Source organism: Scyliorhinus torazame, chromosome 21, assembly GCF_047496885.1.
Source record: "Scyliorhinus torazame isolate Kashiwa2021f chromosome 21, sScyTor2.1, whole genome shotgun sequence".
Classification (NCBI taxonomy): domain Eukaryota; kingdom Metazoa; phylum Chordata; class Chondrichthyes; order Carcharhiniformes; family Scyliorhinidae; genus Scyliorhinus; species Scyliorhinus torazame.
In genome coordinates this window covers 72,375,145-72,389,974 of record NC_092727.1, presented here as the reverse complement: position 1 = coordinate 72,389,974, position 14,830 = coordinate 72,375,145, and the positions used below count along the sequence as shown (strand labels likewise).

Here is a 14,830-nt window from a genome sequence, read left to right as displayed (position 1 = left end):
CTCCTGGACCTGATAGAATGCATCCCAGAGTGCTAAAAGAGATGGCTAGGGAAATTGCAAATGCACTAGTGATAATTTACTAGACTCTGGGGTGGTCCCGGCGGATTGGAAATTAGCAAACGTGACACCACTGTTTAAAAAAGGAGGTAGGCAGAAAGCGGGTAATTATAGGCCAGTGAGCTTAACTTCGGTAGTAGGGAAGATGCTGGAATCTATCATCAAGGGAGAAATAGCGAGGCATCTGGATGGAAATTGTCCCATTGGGCAGATGCAGCATGGGTTCATAAAGGGCAGGTCGTGCCTAACTAATTTAGTGGAATTTTTTGAGGACATGAACAGTGCGGTAGATAACGGGGAGCCAATGGATGTGGTATATCTGGATTTCCAGAAAGCCTTTGACAAGGTGCAACACAAAAGGTTGTTGCATAAGACAAAGATGCATGGCATTAAGGGGAAAGTAGGAGCATGGATAGAGGATTGGTTAATTAATAGAAAGCAAAGAGTGGGGATTAATGGGTGTTTCTCTGGTTGGCCATCAGTAGCTAGTGGAGTCCCTCAGGGATCAGTGTTGGGCCCACAACTGTTCACAATTTACATAGATGATTTGGAGTTGGGGACCAAGGGCAATGTGTCCAAGTTTGCAGACGACACTAAGATAAGTGGTAAAGCAAAAAGTGCAGAGGATACTGGAAGTCTGCAGAGGGATTTGGATAGGCTAAGTGAATGGGCTAGGGTCTGGCAGATGGAATACAATGTTGACAATTGTGAGGTTATCCATTTTGGTAGGAATAACAGCAAAAGGGATTATTATTTAAATGATAAAATATTAAAACATGCTGCAGTGCAGAGAGACCTGGGTGTGCTAGTGCATGAGTCACAAAAAGTTGGTTTACAGGTGCAACAGGTGATTAAGAAGGCAAATGGAATTTTGTCCTTCATTGCTAGAGGGATGGGGTTTAAGACTAGGGAGGTTATGCTGCAATTGTATAAGCTGTTAGTGAGGCCACACCTGGAGTATTGTGTTCAGTTTTGGTCTCCTTACTTGAGAAAGGACGTACTGGCACTGGAGGGTGTGCAGAGGAGATTCACTAGGTTAATCCCAGAGCTGAAGGAGTTGGATTATGTGGAGAGGTTGAGTAGACTGGGACGGTACTCGTTGGAATTTAGAAGGATGAGGGGGGATCTTATAGAAACATATAAGATTATGAAGGGAATAGATAGGATTGATGTGGGCAGGTTGTTTCCACTGGCGGGTGAAAGCAGAGCTAGGGGGCATAGCCTCAAAATAAGGGGAAGTAGATTTAGGACTGAGTTTAGGAGGAACTTCTTCACCCAAAGGGTTGTGAATCTATGGAATTCCTTGCCCAGTGAAGCAGTAGAGGCTCCTTCATTAAATGTTTTTAAGATAAAGATCGATAGTTTTTTGAAGAATAAAGGGATTAAGGGTTATGGTGTTCGGGCCGGAAAGTGGAGCTGAGTCCACAAAAGATCAGCCATGATCTCACTGAATGGTGGAGCAGGCTCGAGGGGCCAGATGGCCTACTCGTGCTCCTGGTTCTTATGTTCTTATGAGGGGGAACGATAGAGTGGATGTTCAGAGACTATTTCCTCGGGTGAATGTAGCTGTTACAAGGGGGCATAACTATAAGGTTCAGGGTGGGAGATATAGGAGGGATGTCCGAGGTAGGTTCTTTACTCAGAGAGTGGTTAGGGTGTGGAATGGACTGCCTGCTGTGATAGTGGAGTCGGACACTTTAGGAACTTTCAAGCGGTTATTGGATCGGCACATGGAGCACACCGGAATTACAGGGAGTAGGATAGCTTGATCTTGGGTTCGGACAATGCTCGGCACAACATCGAGGGCCGAAGGGCCTGTTCTGTGCTGTACTGTTCTATGTTTTATGTTCTAAGTCTCCAACATATCTATCAGTTTAGTCTTGTGAGGCAAGTTCTGCAGCAGTAAGATGAACATTGCACATCCAGCTAAAGAAGCACCTGGCTATATCCCAGTCACTGCATAGCCATGACTAGGAGCTGATCTTCTCTCTAGAACCATAAAATTCCTACAGTGCAGAAAGAGAGCATTTGGCACATCACGTCTGCACCAACCCTGTGAAAGAACACCCTACCTAGCTTTCCCCCAACCCTCCAGACCCCCCACCCCCAATACATGTAACCCCCATAATCTACACATCCTTGTACACTAAGGGTCAATTTAGCATGGCCAGTCCATCTGAAGTAGACGTGGAGCGGATGCTTCCTCTTTTGGGGCATTCTAGAATGAGAGGTCATGGTCTTAGGATAAGAGGTAGCAAATTTATACCATAGTGAATCTGTGGAATTTGCCAACCCAGAGTGTGATGGATGCTGGGACAGCGAGTAAATTTAAGGAGGAGTTAGACAGAGTTTTAATTGGTAATGGGTTGAATGGTTATGGAGAACGGGCAGGACAGTGGAGTTAAGGCTAAGATGAGATCAACCATGATTGAATGGCGGAGCAGGCATGATAGGCCAAATGGCCTAATTTTGCTCCTATATCTCATGAATTTATGAACCTGCACATCTTTAGACTGCGGGAGGAAACCGGAGAACATGGAGGAAACCCATGCAGTCACGGGGAGAACGTACAAACTCCACACGGTCACCCAAGGCAGGAATTGATCCCGGGTCCCTGGCTTGTGAGGCAGCAGTGCTAACCACTGTGCCCCGTGCCACCCTAAAAATTGATCTATGTTGATCACCCCCAGCTAATCCATGGCTGCATTATTGCCACCAGTTCCAAATCCTCCCCTGAAACCATAAATGGTACAAATCAAGAGGCAGACATTTCCAGCAGGACTTAAGAGGTCTTCATGAACATTCCCTCTTGTTGTAGGCTTACATGGGTGATTTATTTAAGCATACTGACCCTTCAATTCTTTTTCACGTGGCCGCTCCCCTTCCTAGCTAGCTGTCCTATGGGCAGTCTAGTTGAAAAACACGTCCCTAGCCCATGCACGGTATAATGTATCCAACTCTTTCACAGGTTCAGTGATCTATTACCTAGTAACCCCATGGCAACCATTATGTGTTTACTCACTCTGCCCAGCTCAGGTATGTACATCCACTATACCTTACACATTTCACAAGACGAACAGTACACAACCTGTTCCCCAACCTTCATTTGTATCTTTATGAATACTTGAGCTGTGGGCGAACCATAGAAACCCATTATCTTCCTCGCCCTGTTGCTTGTGTTTCACTGACGAACTGAAGGAGTTCACGTCCTGCTTGCTATTTACTGGCAGAAAGTACATGAAAATGTCAGGTTATACAGTGAACACAAAGCACTGTGCCTACTCTCTACACAGTGAGCTGGGAACAGTAGATTCACAGGGAGTGCTGGAAATGCAGCCCTGATTCCAGCCCTTCCTACAGATCTCGTAATGAATCTCTTCCGGATGCTAGCTGAGCTCCATTGCCGGAATGTCTATGTCTGTCACAGTGTCTGTCACAGGGCACAAGCTGAAACATGTAAACTGGTTCACTCAGAGACATCGGAATTTCCCAGAAATTCCCTAACCATCTTCAGCTGCTTTGTCAATAACCTTCTCTCCAACATAAAGTCAAAAGTGGTGATAATTGTACTCACAACTCCTCAGATACCGAAGTAGTATATGTCTGCTTTCAGCAAGACCTGGACAACGTTCAGGCTGATAGGTGGCAAGTAACATTTGTGCCACATAAGTAAAAGGCAATGGCCATCTCCAACAAAAGAGAATCAAACATCACATTCAACATGCAACAGTATTCCCACTATTGAATCCTCTCATCAACATCCTAGGGGTTACCGCTGACCAGAAACTGAACTGGATATATAAATATTGTGACCACCAGAGCAGGTCAAAAACTCGGAACTCTGTGGCGAGTAACTCACGTCTGGACTCCCCAAAGCCTGTCCACCACCTACAAGGCATAAGTCAGGAGTGTGATGGAATACTCTTCACTTGCCTGGATGAGTGAAACTGGGTGAAAGCTCCTGCTTTCAGTCCCTGGCTCTGTGACTGCATCTTCACAATCGATGGGACCTCCGTACCAGAAGCCTGAAACACGTCTGGACAGCAGCTAATTCCTGGGGTTGGCCCGCCCTCCGATTGTCCACCCCCTCGGGGGTTCCTACCTCCCTCCATCTGTTGAACTGGAGCAGCTTTGTAGTGCACACCCGAGAGTGTCCCAGGAGCCTCTTCACTAAAGTGCCCAACCGAACTGGGGGAGAATGTCCCATTCACCTAACAAGCATGTCTTTCAGGACTTGTGGGAGGAAACCAGAGCACCCGGGGGAAACCGACGCAGACACGGGGAGAACGGGGAGACTCCGCACCGACAGAGACCCAAACCGTAAATCGAACCCGGGTCCCTGGCGCTGTGAAGCAACAGTGCTAACCACTGTGCCACCCTGCCACCTATACTTCAATAGGGTGAACAGAAACTACTGCCCCTGGTGGGGAAATCCAAAACCAGGGACATAATCTTAATATGAGAGCTTTCCAGGAGTGAAAGCAGAAAACACATTTTCATGAAAAGGACAGTGGAAATCTGAAAGTCTTTCCGGAAAAGATTTCTGGTTGCTGGGACACAAGTGAAATTTTCATGGCTGCGATCAAGAGATTTTTATTTGGTAAGGGAATCAGGATGTTTGATGATGCTCCAGAGTTTCAGTATTTTATTAGATACTTGGTATAAAGTTGTATAAGGTTGTGAGATGATTATGAAATCTGACTCTGGGATTTATCACGTAACCAGCTGTGAATTTGAATGGATTCAGACTGTACCTGGCGCCACACCGTCACTCCCTGCTGAGACGCGATCATCCAAGGTCTCATAATCAGGCATGGTCAAATCAGTACAGCATAACAGACCCTGAATGAAAAGGAAAGCAGTTAAAAGAACTGTAAAAACTTGTGCAAAGAAAAAGATATAGACACACACATGCATACACACACATGCATACACATACATACACACACATACACACATACTTACACGTGCATACATACAAACATACACACAGACACACACATACATATACATACAAACACAAACAAACACATACACACACCTACATTCATATACACATATAAATATATAAACGCACACAAATCCAAGCCCATACATGTTAAAACTTTGAATATATTCAAGAGGCGGCTGGAATAGCACTTGGGGAGAATGGGATCAAAGGTTATGGGGAGAAAGCAGGATTAGGCTGTTGAGTTGGATGATCAGCCATGATCGTGATAAATGGCGGAGCAGGCTCGAATGGCCAAAGGGCCTCCTTCTGCTCCTATCTTCTATGTATCTATGTATACATACACACATATATACACATATATACATGCACACATGCACACACGCTCAAACACACATTGTGGAGCTATACAAATGTTAACTTCTATAAGCAAAGAATTTGAGAGATATGAGGACTAAGTCCCCACGCCAGCAACAGAACCGGTGCCAACAACTCCAGTGTCAACAGCCCCCGAAAGTGGGGAATTCTCCGCACCTCCTCATAGTTTGGGACCCACTGGGCGTAGTACGAGAAGAACCCCAGGCAGCGTTTGAGGGCCTTGGGGCAGGCTGAGTAGTAGGGCAGCGCAGAGGTTAGGGAGGACGTAGAGGCAGAAGCCGCTGAATTCTACGCCCTGGACCATGAGTGTGACCGTGCAGAACTCCCAGATCGTGACGGAATGGGATCCGGAGGCCAGGGAAATTCTTTGGTTGGCAGGGTGTACCGCGAGGGAGCTGCACCTTACCATTTCCGGGAGTATGAAGCGTAGGTGAATGCCAGAGGGGTTGGCGCCATTCTCCTCTCCACACTGGCCATGGCGGAGCCCTACAGGGGCTGCGCGGAAGGAAGGAGTGCCCCCCCGGCACAGGCCCCAGCTGACTTACCTGGCAGGTCTCGCCGTGTAGGATCATACGTAACCCACACCGTCGCGACTGGCCAAAAATTGATGGGCTCCGCCCATCGGGGCCTGGAGAATTGCCGAGGGGGCTGCTGCCAACGACCACCGACCGGTAGTCCCTGTCTGCTGGCTCCGCCCAGTAGGCGGAGTATAAATATGCGTGTCCTCCATTCAGCAGCCATTTCGCCAGCTGCTGTGGGAGGCCACACATCTTAGATCAATAAAGCCTCAGTTGTATCCAACTCTAGTCTTTGTTCAATTGATCGTGCCTCAATTTATTGCTCTAAGATTTTCTAAAAGATGGACCTCCGAATCGAACCAGATCGCCTGCAGCTGGATCCGCAATCAAGCGACGCCAAAAAGGACTTTAATCACTGGCTAGCTTGCTTCAAGGCGTACATCAACTCAGCGACCACCCCTGTTCCGGAGGCTCAGAAGATACAGACCCTGTACTCAAGGTTGAGCTCCAATGTGTTTCTGCTGATCCAGGACGCCCCGAACTACGCCGACACCATGGCTCTTCTCAAAGAAAACTACGCACAGAAAACGAACACGCTCTTCGCCAGGCACGTACTCGCCACTCGCTCTCAACTCCCTGGTGAGTCCATAGAAGACTTCTGGCGGGCCCTAATTCCACTCGTCCGGGACTGTAACTGTCAGGCCGTTACGGCCACCGAACATTCCAACCTTCTTATGTGGGACGCGTTCGTAACGGAAATTGGGTCGGACCTCATACGCCAAAGACTGTTAGAAGGGGCCACGCTCGACCTAGCTGAAACACAGAAGCTAGCGCTCTCCATGACGGTTGCCTCACGTAACATTCAGGCCTACCCCACCAGCCACGCGGCTCACTCCTCCTACCCCTCGTGGACCCCACAGATGGCCGCCCCAGCGGGGGCCTTACCCAGCCAGTACGGCTGCGCCACATGCCAGCCCGCGCACCCTGGGGGTCCCCGATGTTACTTCTGCGGCCAGCAGAAGCACCCTCGCCAATGCTGCCCGGCCCGCGCTGCCCTTTGCAAGGCTTGCGGCAAAAAGGGGCACTTCGCCGCGGTGTGCCAGGTCCGTGCAGTCGCCGCTATCGCCCCCACCCCTCTAGCCTACACACAATGGGCGTCGCCATCTTCATCTCCCCGGACCACGCGCGGCCAGTGGGCGCCGCCATCTTCACCTCTCCAGACCACGCGCGGCCAGTGGGCGCCGCCACCTTCACCTCTCGGGGCCACGTGCGGCCCATGGGTGCCGCCATCTTGTGCAACCCCCGCAACGTGCAGCCCATGGGCGCCGCCATTTTTTCCCCCGCAGGATCTTCAGGTGCCGCCATCTTGTCTCCCCCACGGGACATGGACACCGACAGCATTCCAGGACCAGGGCCCCCCATCATCCGACGTCAGCGACGACCGACAACGATTGCCTCAGTGACGATCGACCAGTCTTGTCCGCACAACCTGGCCACCGCATTGACCAGTGTGAAAATTAACGGCCACGTGACCTCTTGCTTGCTGGACTCCGGGAGCACCGAAAGCTTCATACTCCCGGAAATGGTAAGGCGCAGCTCCCTCGCGGTACACCCTGCCAACCAAAGAATTTCCCTGGCCTCCGGATCCCATTCTGTCGCGATCTGGGAGTTCTGCACGGTCACACTCACGGTCCAGGGTGTAGAATTCAGCGGCTTCTGCCTCTATGTCCTCCCTAACCTCTGCGCTGCCCTACTACTCGGCCTGCCCCAAGGCCCTCAAACGCTGCCTGGGGTCTTCTCGTACTACACCCAGTGGGTCCCAAACTATGCGGACAAGGCCCGCCCACTCATTCAGTCCACCCATTTTCCCCTGATGGCCGAGGCACAGCAGGCCTTCGCCCGTATCAGAGCCGATATCGCCAAGGCCGGGATGCACACAGTAGACGAGACACTGCCCTTTCAAGTAGAGAGCGATGCATCGGACGTCGCCCTAGCCGCCACCCTCAATCAGGCAGGCAGACCCATGGCATTCTTTTCCCGCGCCCTACATGCCTCAGAAATTCGGCACTCATCCGTCGAAAAAGAGACCCAAGCTATCATTGAAGCTGTGCGGCATTGGAGGTATTACCTGGCCGGCAGGAGATTCATTCTCCTCACTGACCATCGGTCGGTAGCCTTCATGTTCAATAACACACAGCGGGGAAAGATCAAAAATGATCAAATCTTGCGGTGGAGGATCGAGCTCTCCATCTATAATTACGAGATTTTGTATTGCCCCGTCAAACTCAACGCGCCTCCAGATGCCCTATCCCGAGGTACATGTGCCAGCGCACAAGTAGACAGACTCCGGACCCTGCACGACAGCCTTTGTCACCCGGGGGTCACACGGTTGTACCATTTCATAAAGGCCAGCAATCTGCCCTACTCCGATGAGGAACTACGGACAATCACCAGGGACTGGCAGGTCTGTGCGGAGTGCAAGCCGCACTTATACCGGCCGGACCGTGCGTGCCTGGTGAAGGCCTCCTGCCCCTTTGAACGCCTCAGCGTGGATTTCAAAGAGCCCCTCCCCTCCACCGACCGAAACACGTATATTCTCAGTGTGGTCGATGAGTACTCCAGGTTCCCCTTCGTCATCCCATGCCCCAACATGACGTCTGCCACCGTCATCAAAGCCCTAAACACTATCTTCGCTCTGTTCGGTTTCCCCGCCTATATCCACAGTGACAGGGGATCCTCATTCATGAGTGATGAGCTGCGTCAGTACCTGCTCAGCAGGGGTATCGCCTCCAGCAGGATGACCAGCTATAACCCCCGGGGAAACGGGCAGGTAGAAAGGGAGAATGGGACGGTATCGAGGGCCGTCCAACTGGCCCTACGGTCCAGGAACCTCCCAGCCTCTCGCTGGCAGGAGGTCCTCCCTGATGCACTCCACTCCATTTGGTCACTGCTGTGCACCGCTACTAACAACACACCCCATGAACGTCTTTTTCCTTTCCCCAGGAAGTCCACATCCGGGGTGTCGCTCCCGACTTGGCTCGCAGCTCCGTAGGCACATCCGCCTCCACAAGGCGGACACATTGGTGGAAAGGGTGCAATTGCTCCATGCCAACCCCCAGTATGCCTACGTGGCGTACCCCGACGGCCGCCAAGATACTGTCTCCCTCAGGGACCTGGCACCAACAGGTTCCACACACACGCACCTCTCCGGCCCGGAGCCACCCTCTCCTCCCCCGGCGCTCCCAGCATTAACCCCACCAGGACCATCCATCCTTCCCCTGCCCACACCCGAGGATGAAGAGGATTTTGGCACGCTCCCGGAGTCACCGAACATCGGGCCAGCATCGACATCGCCGCCACCGCTACGTCGCTCCCAGCAGAACATCAAGGCACCAGACCGGTTAAATCTCTAACAGGCACCAGACTTCAAAAGACATTTTTCTTCTGATCAAATACTGCAAATATAAATTCATTGCTGTACATAGTTCTCCACCACCCCCGCCGGACTCAAATTTAACAGAGGATGCATGTGGTAAACCACTGTTGCATCTGTATTAGGTGATATAAGGTAGGACCTGTACTACAGGTTCGCCAGTAGTCCCTGCCTGCTGGCTCCGCCCAGTAAGCGGAGTATAAATATGCATGTCCTCCATTCAGCAGCCATTTTGCCAGCTGCTGTGAGAGAGCAATAAAGCCTCAGTTGTATCCAACTCTATTCTTTGTTCAATTGATCGTGCCTCAGGGAAGGAGGCTAATTCTCCATCCAACAGTCAGACAGGCCAGTTTGATCTATGATCCAAGCCACTGAGGCCTGGTCCATCTCACATTTAGAGCCACGGCAAATTGCAGATATACTCCCCTAAAAGGCACAGTGTTGTGCCTTTGCTAAACCAGGAAGAGATGTTTCCCCAGGCTTGGTCACCTAAGCGCTATTGTGAGGGTAACTATTAACTGGATTTGACCTATAGAGTTACTAAAATTGGATGTTACTTGGGAAAACGGGGGCGGGATTCTCCGTTTCTGAGACTATAAGGGTTGAAGTTGGGAAAGTCCAGAATTCAAAACAAAAAAATTGGCGCCGCACTTGGACCGATTCTGCTACTCTTAAGGGACTAGCCCCAGCGCCACGTGGAACACAATCGATTCAAATGAGAAACAGTGCTGGATTCGCCGGTTCCACGATTGACAGTAAGGAGGCTGAAAAGCTGCAGCTGCATATATACACACACACCATCCCAGCCAACGAAATGGCAGTGCGGAGAGCAGCCCCAAGGTTTACCGATGTCGAGCTGGAGACCCTCTTGGACACGGTGGAGGAGACGCAGATGACCCTGTACCCCGGCCTGGGAAGGAGGCTGCTAGCCATCACCATTCACCATGCCTAGGCACAGTTGGTAGACGCCATCAGCGCAGTGGGCAACAATCTCCTCCGGGCAACCAGGTTGAGTAGGCAGCACTCTGCCCCGGCACTAATCCCCATCCCACACACCCGTAACCGGACCTCCCCCCCCCCTCCCCACCCGGAGCGCGGCTGAACCCCCACCCTGCACCACATGTTGGCACCCATACCGGCTGCCATGGCCAGGTGCCCTGGTCACTGAGGCAACCAGCTACCCACCCCCTGGGCTGCATGCATCGGATTGTCTAACATTGTTGTTTTCTGTTTGCCGCTCCCCACCCATCCGTTTCCTTCCTAAGAGAAGGCCGCACATAACCGCTGGGAGTGGGGGAAAACAGGAGGGGGACCACTGGACCTGCAGCCCCTCACTGTGGCAGAGCAGAGAGCCCTTGATGTGGTCGGCAGACCAGAGGAAAGGGAGGTCACTGAGGTGGAGTTGGGCCACGGGCGAGGAAGTGAGACCCTGCTTAGTTGCGGTTCCCCATGTCACATGTCAACCCCCCCAATCCACCCCACGCCACCCTCACCCCCACACCACCTGACCACCTCCCAACCCCACCCAAACGCCCACCCCCACCAGCTCCTGGTCCACGGTCTAATCAGGCATCTTGTCTTGTGTCTTGCAGGACCTGCTGGTGATGGGGTGAGTCCATCTGATGTACCCGAACCCCAGCCAGTGCCACAGCCAGAATCCACCCCGTGAGCCAAGCAGTGACAGGGAGAGCAGCTCGGACATCAGCCGTCCGCCCAAGACCCAGGAGACCCCAGAGGATTTCCTGTTACAGCTATCTCCAATACCCTCCACCATCCCAGAGAAACTCACCTCGGTTGGGCACTTTAGTGAAGAGGCTCCTGGGTGCTCACCACACAGCTGATCCGGTACAGTAGTGGAGGTAGAAACACCCGAGGGGGCGGACAGTTGGAGAGCAGGCTGACTCCAGGGACAGGCTGCCTTCCAGAAGGGTTTTGTGCTTCTGGAACGGACAGTCCCATCTAGAGTGGCGATGTAGCCGCAGAGCCAGGGACTACATGAGGGGTTATCGGCGAGCATCCAGTACCTGCAGGCGCAGTTCGAGGAATCCAACCGTGTGCAGGCGGAGGAGGTGGTGCCAACACCACTAGGGTGGCGTCCGCGATGGAAGCATTGGTGGTGACGTTCATGGCTATGGATCAGCATGTCCAAGGCCTGAGGTATTCTGTGCAGGCGCACTATCAATCATGTCCTACATGTCCCAGAGCCACCTAGGCATCGCAGGCAAGTGATCGATTAAGTCCATTAAGCATCCATCGATCAAAATGATAACAGCAAAAATAAAATAAGGGGAAATAAGGGAATCAACAGGAAAGGCCTTTGCAACGTTCACAGTCTATTCCTTTTTCTTTGTTTCAGTGTTGCCTTTATTCTCTTTATTCACCCATGGCGTTTTATTGCTGGCTTGTTTCTTCTGGTTTTTAACAGAATGGGCTAGGCTCTTTGGTCCCCCTGCCACATATTTCTCGGCGACACGCCATTCGCTGATGGCAGGATTTTCTCTTCCCACCACTTGTAAATGGGATTTCCCATTGAAGCCACCGAGAAACCCGGAGGCGGGGGTGCACTGCTGGCGGGAACAGAATCCCAACAGCCAGAGAATTCCAACCAATATATTTCTCCTGAACTCTACTGAAGCCCTTTTTAAATATTTTCCACCATTGTTCCACCTCCTTGCCAATATTATTTTCCATTTTACCATTCCGAGTTCCATTCTCATCCCCTCATTGTCGTTTTTTTCTTTTCAATCCATCGGTCTTTGTTTTACTTGTGTATTTTACTATCATTATTTTAAATCTTGTTGTGTTGCGGTCATCGAATATTTATTTCTATGTTCTTACAAACTGGGTAAGAAAGGGGACTTGTACACATTGTAAAAACACCATTCCCTTTTTCACTTTCGCCAACTCAACTTGCCAATTCATTGAAATCTCCCCTGGTTATTATTTGATGTATTTTTCTCATTTCAAAATTTGCAGACAGTTTATCTTCCATATCCCCTCCCTAATTAGGTCATCGGTAGCATGTTGATCACTTATCATTGATATCAATTCATTTGGATTCTATTTCCATCTTAATGTGAGTTGTGTCTCTTTTATCTACTGCCAATACGTTGTATCTAATTGGTGCAGCTCGCTTCACTGCCAATCCCCACCTCATCCCATCAATAAGATCAGATGAAAAAGAGCAGGAGGGGGTTCATGGACAGCATAAAAATCACACGGACTTATTGGCTGGATGGCATGTTTCTCCACCTTACATCCAATGTAATTGTTCATTTCTGTTCCTTTCAAAATATATTGTACGCTGCAATAGTTAACCGTTCTTTATGTAGTCATCTTTCAGTTACAGCTGGTTCTGCATTACAAATTATTGTCTCCAATTCCTGTTTAGTTTCAAGAATTTGAAAAGACATTAAACATTTGACATGTCTGTGTAAATTTTTTAAATCTTCTTGTGCTACATAGGGTGTTAACTGGATCATTTTCTCACTGCACCATTTGAAGCCCACAGTAATCACTAACAGCAGATTCTGGTGTGTGCCATGATGGAAATATAGCCAACCTTGCCACAACGTGAATGTCACATTGGACAGAATTTCCCATTTTGAGACTAAGTGTGGGGGTGGGTGGCTCCGGCAGCAGAATGGCGGGATCCAGTGCTGGATTCTGTGCTTGGAACCATTAATTACGCACAAGTGCGCCCCTCCGGATCTCCTGGTGAGCTGGCAGCTGAATCAGCTGGCAGGTTCAGTGGTCACGGCGCCATATTTAAATACCAGTCCAGCCCACTCAGATCACTCTCTCCACCCCACTTGTCTTCACCAGACCATGCAACCCAGAGGGTAAATATTAGCAGCCTCTCAAGGAAGTCTGTTCCTCGATTCTGCCACCTTCCAGAAACCGCATTTCCCCACCCCCCCTCACTGTGCCCATCAACTATGAGGAGTCCATGCACCACTTGGACCTCCATCCACCTCATCTGGAGTCTTTGTGCATCCCCTTAAAGTAAACAATGTGGTGTCCCTTTGACCTCCTTGTTTGTAAACTTTTCATGCAGCCTTGTTGGGGTCCTGCTCCCCTTCCCTCAGTCTTCCATTGTTCGTCATCCTCATCACCTTCCTTGCCCCTCTGCCTGACACTGTGAGCCCTCGCCATGCCACCACCCTCTCCCACACAGCCAGCCTTTCACATTTCCCCTTTATCTTCATCAGGCCACTCCCTCCCACCACCTCCTCCCCAGTGGAACTTGGGATCCTTGTTGCGGTGGCTGCAAGAGTCCCGCAGCACAGGGCTGTCCAAGTTGACCCTGGTGTGTGGCACGAGGGGGAAGAAGCCCACTGAACTCCTTAACCCCTGACCCTGTACTGATCTGACTCTGTGATAAAGGAGGGTCCATGGGTCCAGCAGCACGGTGCTATCCATAATCAATGTGCGGGGTTACGGAGATAGGACAGGGGAGTGGGACTAGGCAGATGGTTGTTTTGGAGAGTTGGTGCAGATCCGATGGCCTGAATGGCCTCCTTCTGTACCATAGAAATTCTATGGATTCAAAGTTGTTGCACTCACCTCAAATGCTCTGGTGAACTGAGGACCATCTTATGCATGCCCTTCGTTAGCAATCGGGTTTGACGTTGACATCACACGAGGAAGACGCAAGATTGGAAGGCGTAGTGGGATGCCGGCAGGGCAATGTTTTAATGAGCATTCATGAGATGTAAATTAATGCAAATCGTGTTTGCATCATCTACCAGCAGGAAGAGCGACCAGCCATTGGGAGAATTGCAACGGGATTATACTCCAGTGAGTGTACGGCATTTTGCATCGCAACAGATTCGTCACCCCACCCACGACCAAACCCAATGCGGACGGGTTGGGAGAATTGCACCCATTACCACTCTCGAGGGTAGGACATCCTGTTGGCTGTGGGGATGGCTTCTTTTCGGCTACTGGTAAACATTCCTTCCGGAGAGGGTGGAGGGGCGACAAGCTTGTCCTCATAAAATCCAGTACACAGAATAATAAAATGGTTACAGCACAGAAGGAGGCCAGTCAGCTCACCATGTCTGTGCTGGCACTTAGAAGGAGCAATTCACAAGTCTCACTTCCCCACCTTCTCCCCATAGCCCTCCACATTCTTCTTTTTCAGATGAAATCCAATTCCCTCTTGCACAGCTCCATTGAACCTGCCTCCACCACACTCGTAAACAGTACATTCCAGATCCTAACCACTCTTTGGGCTGAACTTTCCAATCCTGACACCAGCAGACATTGTTACAGGCAGGCCAGCAAATTGCCTGCCCTTTAACTTTATTATTTGTTCATGGGATGCGGGCATAGGCCAACATTTATTAGCGATTGTTTCTTGGAACAATATGTTGCGAAACCAATCAGGGAGCAGGCTACTCTGGATTTGGTATTGTGTAATGAGGAGGGATCAATTTATGTTCTCACAGCTATGGATGCTCGAGGGAATAGTGATCATAGTATGATAGAATT

At 50.5% G+C, this 14,830-nt stretch overlaps 1 protein-coding gene across 4 annotated transcripts in view; it reads right to left on the bottom strand.

Annotated features, from left to right (window-relative positions):
* The window catches only part of LOC140398353 (solute carrier family 15 member 2-like), a 689,895-nt gene that overhangs the window by 606,121 nt on the left and 68,944 nt on the right, over positions 1 to 14,830 (bottom strand). For all 4 annotated transcript variants that reach the window (XM_072486942.1, XM_072486941.1, XM_072486944.1 and 1 more), the window contains one exon: positions 4,812 to 4,899. In XM_072486942.1, coding sequence (XP_072343043.1) covers positions 4,812 to 4,872 — 61 coding nt within the window. In that variant the 5' untranslated portion in view covers positions 4,873 to 4,899. The remainder of the gene's footprint in view (positions 1 to 4,811; positions 4,900 to 14,830) is intronic.